General features: G+C 43.0%; 1 protein-coding gene across 1 annotated transcript; it reads right to left on the bottom strand.

Annotated features, from left to right (window-relative positions):
• Positions 1-1,105: 1,105 nt before the first annotated feature.
• Positions 1,106-10,067, bottom strand: fbl (fibrillarin). Its single transcript, XM_084336951.1, has 9 exons — positions 9,912-10,067; positions 8,775-8,924; positions 7,994-8,131; positions 7,784-7,878; positions 7,288-7,458; positions 4,970-5,102; positions 4,377-4,489; positions 4,152-4,297; positions 1,106-2,048 (listed from the first exon to the last, which is right to left on the bottom strand). The coding sequence occupies exons 1-9, from the start codon at positions 9,919-9,921 to the stop codon at positions 2,027-2,029; spliced, it is 978 nt and encodes a 325-aa protein (XP_084193077.1). The 5' UTR covers positions 9,922-10,067; the 3' UTR covers positions 1,106-2,026.
• Between the last annotated feature and the right edge of the window lie 281 nt (positions 10,068-10,348).

The raw sequence follows: 10,348 nt of genomic DNA, 5'->3' as shown, positions 1-10,348 counted from the left end.
GATTGTGTTAGCTACCATTACTACTGAAGCAGCACCAGATTATTTCATTGTTGGCTACCATTAGCTGCAGCACCAGATTGTGTTAGCTACCATTACTACTGCAGCACCATAGATTATTTGTTAGCTAACATTACTACTGCAGCACCATAAATTATTTCAGTGTCAACTACCATTACTATTGCAGCACCAGATTATTTCAGTGTTAGCTACCATTACTACTGCAGCACCATAGATTATTTCAGTGTTAGCTACCATTACTACTGCAGCACCATATTATTTCAGTTAGCTACCATTACTATTGCAGCACCATAGATTATTTCAGTTAGCTACCATTACTACTGCAGCACCATAGATTATTTCAGTTAGCTACCATTACTACTGCAGCACCATAGATTATTTCAGTTAGCTACCATTACTACTGCAGCACCATAGATTATTTCAGTGTTAGCTACCATTACTACTGCAGCACCATAGATTATTTCAGTTAGCTACCATTACTACTGCAGCACCATAGATTTAAGTGTTAGCTACCATTACTACTGCAGCACCATAGATTATTTCAGTTAGCTACCATTAATACTGCAGCACCATAGATTATTTCAGTTAGCTACCATTACTACTGCAGCACCATAGATTATTTCAGTTAGCTACCATTACTACTGCAGCACCATAGATTATTTCAGTTAGCTACCATTACTACTGCAGCACCAGATTTCAGTGTTAGCTACCATTACTACTGCAGCACCATAGATTATTTCAGTTAGCTACCATTACTACTGCAGCACCATAGATTATTTCAGTTAGCTACCATTACTACTGCAGCACCATAGATTATTTCAGTTAGCTACCATTACTACTGCAGCACCATAGATTTCAGTGTTAGCTACCATTACTACTGCAGCACCATAGATTATTTCAGTTAGCTACCATTACTACTGCAGCACCATAGATTATTTCAGTGTTAGCTACCATTACTACTGCAGCAGCACCAGCTTCTTTCAGTGTTATTAGCTACCATTACTACTGCAGCACCATAAAGAAGGTTTCAGTGTTAGCTGCTAATATTACTACTGCAGCACCAGAAATGTTCCCAAAAAGACAAACATTTGAAAACACTAATTTATTTATAAAAGAAAAGGTCAAACATTACAGTGAAGTCAAACGAGTATTTATACAGACATGCGTTTTAGGCATAAATTCTTTTTTTTTGATAAAATCCAAAAAGAAAAAGAAAAAGATTTTGCTTTTGACTTGACATGATTGATCGCCTCTAGAAAAGCTGATCACAGGATCGAAAGAAAATAGCAACATTTTACATTCAACAATAAATCAATATATCTGGAGTCTGTACATACTCATACAAGGGTCGAAGTTCATCACCAGAGATCAGCAGTCCTTCAGCCCAGGAGCTTTAGGTTACAGGGTTAGGATAGGTTTCAGGTCACAACTGACCCTGCAGGGACGTCATTTGGACATTCCTGGACTCAGTTAGGTTATTGGCAAAGTCAAGGTGCTATATCTTCCAATAACCATCTATATTTTCCAATAATCATTGTCAGGTTAAGGTCCAGCTCGGCCACCGAGGGCCAACACGGTTGAAGACGGATGGCAGCTGTGAGGGGCCAAAAAATCTAAAATGCAAAAGAAAACCACATCCCTGATCTAGAAACTCTGGGCTGGTCCTATACGGCTGAAACTGTCTATAAATTGTAATAATTAGTATTATTGCAAGGCCTACTAATAGAAGGATCCTGTAACAGTCAGGTTAGGACTAGTTAGCAGACAGACCATCACAATCTAAATAAACAAGCAGGAATACATGACATCTGCAGGAAAAATGCTGCAAAACATGTAAAACATTTGGTCAAAATGAATTGTAATAATGAGAGTAACAGTTCAGTATGAATAACCTATATAGACACGACATCTCTCTGGTGACACTTGGTGGTGGCTGGTGGGATGGCAGCAGGGGGGATAAGGAGGGTGCTGTGTGTGTGGTCCCCAGCTGTGCCAGGCATCAGCATAATCACTTCTTTTTGGGAGTAGGTCTGAAAGAGAGAGAAAGAAAGAGTCACTACACGTCTATAACGATACAAAAAAGCACGGCTACGTGGTGCAGTGGGCAAGGCGCTCAACACGAATACTGGAGACGCTGGGTTCGCCTGTTCGAGCCCAGCGCTCCACATTGCTTTCAGTTTAGCTGGTCATCCGTACTAATACACATTGGCAGTATTAGGGGGTGGGAAACTGATGGGTGGGGATCGGGCGTTGTGGACAGCGACTCCTACAGGTCGGTTGGTGCGCCTGCGCAGTAGAATCAGGAAGCGATGGGGGCGTCGCCCCTCCAAAGCGCAGACCCCTGAAAGATCGCGCCGCGCAGGTGGAAAGATGCGACTGCTGTTACCTCGAGTATCGGAGGGGACTTGTGCTATGTATGACTTATTATACAACGGCATGCAAATTTCTCGATTCTGATTGGCCATTAACACGTCTTTATTGGCAACAATCCACGCTGCTGGCTCAGGACCCGCCCACAACCGACCCACATCACATCACTCCGCCGGATCACAAGAAGGTGGCCAATAATCTTTACAAATGGATATGTTAATGGCGACTAAACGACTAAATATCAAGCGATTCTGTCACAGCGAATGTCTTAGTCGTTTAAACAATGTTGGATGATGTAATTGATGGGTCTTGAATCATTCTGTAACAAAAGAAAAATCGCGGATTGATTGATGGATTAATTTGCGATTTTTTTTCAATTTCTTTTTCCTTTCGACTGTCAGCGCTCGCTCTAGTCTCCACCCACCGCCACACCCCCCCCCCCCCCCCCCACACACACACACACACACGCACTCTGCCTGCAACGCGGGGGATAGTCAGAAAGCTGGGTGCTGCGCTGTTCTAAGTGAGCATGGCCTATTGAGTTGATTGATTGCTAATTTTATTACTGTACGCTTGGTTTCCAACTGGTTAAGTTTAGGCCCTCTACAGTAGGTTTAAAAAAATAAATAAAAGAATAGGGCGAAGAAAACGTTTTTTTCCTATAGGGCAAAGAAGACTTTTTAATTTGTTTTACCTACTTTATATAGAAGCATCTAAGAATGAAGTTCTATGGAAAGTAGGTCTGCATTCCCTTAACAATTGTGTGTATTGAGCCGTACTGTATTGTACCCATTCTGCATCTGGTAATAAAATTTTCAATCAATCATTCCAATAATACACAGTTGGATGTGTTAGTTGGTTGGATGCACTTCAAGCTGCTTCCACATGAGGCAACTTCTCTCAATCATTCCAATAATACACAGTTGGATGTGTTAGTTTGGTTGGATGCACTTCAAGCTGCTTCCACATGGAGGCAACTTGTCTTTTTTGTAGTTGTGGGAACTACTTTTTCTGGCGGATGGTTTTTTCAATAAATCTTCGATTAATGTGTGTTTATTGTATAGAAATAAGGTTGGATGAATCTGGCAGTTGTATAAAAGCTTTACATCACTTGCAGTCGTGATTTGTGACCAATAAACCATGCCTAGGGGGGTCTAACGACACTCGGCTGCGCCTCGGGCCTAACGACCACCCCTAGGCATGGTTTATTGGTCACAAACCACTCCTGCGCGTGATGTAATGCTTAAGTACACATTGCAGCCGGCTTGTGGGAGGCAAGAAACAGCGTTCGAGACAGGGGAGGGTTGAATTGGATGATACGAAATTGGGATGGGAGAAAAAGTGGGGGGAAAAAACAATGCAAAAAAGCCAGGGGATGAGAGTCTGGGTGTGTGAAGGACATTCGCAAATAATGGACAAATGGATATAGTTTGTTGTGCAGCACATGGATCAAGCCTGATGAATTAAACACCACAAGCAGATCTATGATTTAATATACAAAAAAGTATTTGTTTTATGATCATGTTGTATAACTTGTATAATTTTTTTTAACATGTATAAAAAAAGAAAGGGAGTCAGGGCTCCCAAGTGCGTATGTGTACCTGTATATTCCTACGACTACAGCGTGGTCTCTCTCGTAGGGCCGAGTGAGTGTGTACCTGTATATTCCTACGAATACAGCGTGGTCTCTCTCGTAGGGTGTGTACCTGTATATTCCTACGACTATAGCGTGGTCTCTCTCGTAGGGCTGAGTGAGTGTGTACCTGTATATTCCTACAACTATAGCGTGGTCTCTCTCGTAGGGCTCCAGCGTCAGCTGCTCCTGTGGTTTCATGTTTTCTGAACCCATCTTCTTCACTTCAGCTGCAAACACAGCCTCTGGCGCCGCTGTGCTGTCTATACAGTTAGCCTAAAGAAAGACAGACAGTTAGCTTAGAGACAGACAGACATTTAGCCTAGAGACAGACAGTTATGGTCAGGGTGGTTACCTTGATGGAGATGACAAAGTGTCCTCCATTCTTCAGGAAGTTGTGAGCGTTCAGAGCCACAATCCTCGTCTGGTCTGGCTGAGCAACATCTGCAAAGATCACATCTACCATCCCTAGAGAGACACACAAACAAACAGAGAGAATATGCATTTAATATTTTGTGTTTCGACTAAAATTAGACAGGGGGACTGTATTAAATATGGCGACCCCCCTTAATCATGTCACTCTGTCCTCTTATTCTATCCCGCAACGCAAAGCATTTAACACAAACCCTTTTGCCGTTGGATTGACAAAGCAAATGCCTCCATGTGTAATACAGCAGTGTATTTGTGTTGTGGCTAGACAGTACCTACCAACCAGCATGGTGTATTTGTGTCATGGCTAGCAGTACCTACCAACTTGCATGGTGTATTTGTGTCAAGGCTAGACAGTACCTACCAACTAGCATGCGGTATTTGTGTCATGGCTAGACAGTACCTACCAACTAATAATAATAATAATGGATTCAATTTGTACCGCGCTCTACATTCGTGAGAATCTCAGAGTGCTTAAACTAGCATGCAGTATTTGTGTCATGGCTAGACAGTACCTACCAACTAGCATGCGGTATTTGTGGGGGTGTCTGGCGTCTTCTATAATGGGGATGATGTTGGTTCGTTTCTTGGCCACGTTGAGGAGGTCACGACCCGACCGATGGGAGAACTCGACAGCATAGACTAGACCTTCCTGTTCACACAGGAAAACAAACAAACGTCTCATTTCCCAGAAACACCTGGCAGATTCTGGACAATAACACAGTATATTTGTTACACAAGTGAAGTGTGAGGGGTACAGTAATCCCTCCTGCCGTGTGTCCTACAGTTGTGATAAGATTTGGATGAAACATAGGTTGACAGTAGACCTGAAATCTCAATTATTTAATATTTGTCAAAATCATTCATTGACAAATATTTTTATTTGAATTGATTTCCACCATTGAAATGGTTATTAACTCATTCTGCGCCACGGGTCGGGGGCGACAGAGGGCGCTATTACGCCAGCACTGTAAGTCAATGGGGCGCTTTGTTCACTTGCGAGTGCTTAAAATACATCTTATATTATATCTATGGGTCTAATACACACCCGTCAGTTGTCAGTGAGTTGCTTCCAGTCAACATCCACGAAACAGATTTTTCATCTGTACATTTCCGTTTTGAATATGAATATAGTTTGGGTGCTTCAGAGTAATTCCAGGAAAAGACGCGATAATAGCCCTTTAGTGGAATACACTAAACACGGTCATTTTTCGCCTGATTATCGAATCTTCCTGAAATCAACACTAGATAATCATTATTATCCTTCCCCATGCAATAATGAAAAGGGCCCTGGACGGTGGACCGCAGGGCTCCCCCCGCCACCTCCTGCACCCAACGGCCACACACAAGACAGTGGCGATCGCGGTAGAAAGAAATTATTTTATATATAGTGTTCTTACCTTGTCTCAGATGTAATGCAAAAGAAATAATCCAATTATCTGATCGCCATTCCAAATACTGCTCGTGGAGGTCCGTCCCACATTACAGAGCGTTACACATGAACGGGCGGGCGGGGTTAGGGTTACTGTACCATGCCATCGTTGCAAAGGCCTACCTCGCCTGAGCACCTAAACCCCGCCCGCACGGCTTGGATCGTCCCAGAAAAGAAACTACACCATTTCCAATGGAGTGCAATACCAGCTGGAAGGCGTAGGCAGTGGTATTTGCCCTTTTGCGAGCTCAGACCCATTACCAATGATAACATCAGGCTGGATGGATGAAAATGAATGGATATAGCTAATAAAAGAAATAACGATTAAGCGCTGAACGCGAGTTAACCCGACTTTTCTCATGGCTGGCGTAGAATGAGTTAAGGATAAACATGACACCTTTGAACACGCCGGGGCGATACTAGACAACTTAGTGCTCTCTGCCTCACTTCAAGTGCCTGCCTGGTTGTGTGTGTACCTCTGTTACAAAGCTTCTATATTGTGCAAGTCTTTCTGCCTAGTTAATCTTCAGGGATGAAAACTCATTAGGGGTGAAAAGGGTGGCAAATGTTTTGGTTAGGGTTGAGGCAAAATATATTGGTTGGTTATTTCCATGTAATAGTTTACCATATGAAATAACCATTGCTGCTGTTCTCTAAGGCTGTGATCATATTGGACGCCTATTTGAATGTGCCTGCGCTTTTTTTCTACCGTTTGCAATGGATTTGTCGCGACGCACGTCTCCACCAAATCACATGCCGCAACTTTAGCCGCGGAGCACACCAACAGCAATGTTACCTTCTTGTTGACACACCAATGAAATGAACCGAGGGGAGATATGAACAGCAACGCTTGGAAGGCTATGAGCAGCGTGGTGCAGATTTCCGGTGAGTAACATATTGTATATTATCGATGCTGAGACGCTGACGCTAATGTATGTGACTGAGCTCTGGTATTTAATGTGACTTAGCTATGGACTAGCAACGGTAATCAGTAGTGTTGCCCGTTGTGCTTTATATTCTCCATGGATACTGCTGTGCCTCACGCTTGAGGTCAAGAAAAAGGTGTATGATCTGGTCACAGCCTTATGCAGCATCAAGTTTAAATACTCCAGACTAGTGGCACTCACTGACAAAATATATAATGAACATTCAATTCACATACTGTAGTTAAAGGGGACATATTTTAATGCTTTTCAACAAGTTAATAGGTCTTTGAGTTCTGAGTTAATACAGGGTTAGGTCTGAGTTCATACAGTTAGTTCTGAGTTAATACAGGGTTAGTTCAGAGTTAATAGTTAATTCTGTGATTTAGTTCCGAGTTAATACAGAGTTAGTTCTGAGTTAATACAGGGTTAGTTCTGAGTTAATACAGGGTTAGTTAAGAATTAATAGAGTTAATACTGACCGGTCCAACGATGTCTGAGACGTGGGACACTGTGGTTCCTGATGCAGCCCCCAGGTACATGACCTTTGACCCTGGTTTAATATGGATCTGGTCCACACCACCCAAGATGGCTGCTGCTAGCTTTGAGCGGAAAGGGTTCCACGCCCTGTACTCAATCTTCGTTTCTCCCTCCTAGAGGGAAAGAGAGATAATGTTAAGATATTAGGTTATATACATTCATTCAACTAGAACCTGAAGAAACATGTCCAATATGCCAGAAATGACATTTTCTGACAAATAGAAGCAGGTTAGATTTTTCTAAGAGAAAAATGTATTCTATTGCAATCATTTTTGTCCATACTGTTCAATGATCCAAAGTAATGAATGGGATCGGTACTCACATCAGATAATACTGAACGTTTATGACTGAATCAGTGTGGGCAATGGGCACTGACTGAACTGTATCAGTCGTCCCTAGTTTTAACTCCTATTATTAACGTCTTTATAATATTATTACCTCCACACTCATTCTTTTCTCCCCGTAGACAGATTCACCAACCACCATGTTCCTAGTGACGAGAGCATCTTCCTTCCCTCTGCAAATAAACACTCCTACACACACGCACACAAAGTTAGCTTCCCACATTCATATGGATACAACAATTCATAAAGCTGGCCAATAATAATCATATAATAATATCAACATTTATATAATAATAATGCCAACCTTCATGTCTGTGTGGCTCCACCATCACCTTCCTGCCGGCTCCGAAGCCCCCTCTACCTCCTCGGCCCCTGGGGGCCCCTCTGCCACCGCCCCTTCCACCCCCCCGACCGTCAGGGGACCTGAACGATCCAAACCCGCCTAGAACAAGGTACAAAGGAGAAAGAAAGAGTTAAAACAGTGCCAATCAGTTTCCTGTCTGCAGAGGCATAATCACCCTCCGAGTCCTGGCTCTAGAAGTTACTGTTTGTTATGGCGCCATCTATTGGTGATAAATAGTCATTGCTGTTGTAGTTTCGCACCGACTTGACTGGCTTTCCATCTTGAATACTCATGCTATAAACTATCTTCTAGTCATACCAAAAAACTGATGTTGCTGCTGGTGACATAAAAACACATAACTTCCTGTATGGCGGGTGATTTTTCTAGGAATGTCCTACCAGACACCAGTGTTTAGAACAGGAATGCCCTACCAGACACCAGTGTTTTAGAACAGGAATGTCCTACTAGACACCCGTTTTTAGAACAGGAATGTCCTACCAGACACCAGTGCTTAGAACAGTAAATGTAAAAACATTAATGAACTAGTTATGAGTAGAATCACTATTGTGGTATATTAGTTACAGAATAGACATTTATTTATATGGAAACCTTCAGAGAATATATCCAGGGGACCATGTATTATTAATAATGTTTTGGACAAAGATTAATAAGTAAATAAAACAGTTTTCTGACAAAAAGTTGTGTTCCAAGCCCTGGATTTATAAATAATAAAAAATCTCACCTCTTCCTCCGCGATCCCCAGAACCTCCACGGCCTCCTCGAAACCCTCCCCGATCCCCAGAACCTCCACGGCCTCCTCGAAACCCTCCCCGATCCCCAGAACCTCCACGACCTCCTCGAAACCCTCCCCGATCCCCACGAGGGCTGAAGCCTGGAACACACACACACACAGTAGAGTTGGTAGGAGAGCTGAGCTTCACAACAATGAAGCATTCCATTAAAGAGGCAGCAGTCAGCCATCTGCACCACCCTTGGATCAGGCAGGGGTTCAGCGCCTTGCTCAAGGACACGTTGGGACAGCAATGGACAAACTGTTCCCCTGTATGACACATTTAAACATCATCTACAAAACAGTATTACACTTTTGTACATTACATAAAGTAAAATCTGATTCAAATCGCCATTGTGCAGCACAAGTACAACGAAAATAAGTTTGCCCTCCAAACAGAGTGCAAATGTAACAGTAAAGTTCAATAGTAATATACAATGTACATGTGATTAAAGTGGATATACAAAATATAGACTACAGAGTAATAGTGCTAATCAGATGCATGTAGTCGTGTGATAGTATTATTATGTACAGTAGTATGTATTATTATGCACCTATACATGGGTATAACACTGTATCTGTTGTGAAACTAGTTGCTGATGTGTCTCTACGGGAATAAATGTTGGATATGAACTGGATTAAGACAATAAAGCGATTCTCATTTTGTGTCGCAATCCACACCAGAAGGAGATCTTTAAGGTCTTCAGACCAGAAAGACTACGAACCACGTGTTGTGTGATGCCACCATGCGGACCAACAGCTAGCTACCGTTAGCTAACCAACGAACTACTAACTAAGTGACAACACATCCTGGCGGACACGCTAACTAACCAGCAGCCAGTAACTTGCCGCGGTGTATCTAGTGTTTAAAGCACACAATGACAGTGTAACTACTTTAACTGTTTAAACGCATACTGGATTCTAATGTTAGCTGCTAGTGTTAGCGGTTAGGCGCATGGCGGCGGTACAGGCCCACGTGACAACATCGTGAAAATCTTAACCAAAAAAGATTAATAAGCCGCCGCAGGTCCGCCAGGCAGAGCCCAGATAGAACAGACTATGTTAATACTATATACGATGTTATATTACCTCGACTCATGTTGCTGGTAGCTGTGTTTTCAGGTTGTCGTCAAGCTAGTTTCTTGTTTAAAGTTCTCTCTCTAGTCTCTCCGAGCTGCTCGCGCTGCCTTCGCAAGTTCGCATGTGGCCACTGAACGCTCCCAGGATGCACCACGGCCGTGCTCGGCGACGCCAGATGCGTTATTTTTTTCCGTCGCCGCATTTCTCGGAGACGCTCTCTGATTGACCGACGCCTGTTTCTACACTGGTTAAACTCAGGCACTCTTTCGAAGTTGGTTAAGGTTAGAGTTAATTTGTCTTAGAGCACGGGGATAGATTAGAACCATAGATATATATAGCACACTAGATAGCTTACCCGCGCTGCCGGCCAATGAAGAGCGACGTCACTGAACCGCCGCCATCTTGCCCAGGTCAGCCTTGAGTGAGAGTGAGTGAGCTGCACAGAC

The sequence above is a fragment of the Notolepis coatsorum genome (genome assembly GCF_963971535.1).
Source record: "Notolepis coatsorum genome assembly, chromosome: 19".
Taxonomy (NCBI): domain Eukaryota; kingdom Metazoa; phylum Chordata; class Actinopteri; order Aulopiformes; family Paralepididae; genus Notolepis; species Notolepis coatsorum.
This window is presented reverse-complemented; position numbering and strand designations above follow the sequence as displayed.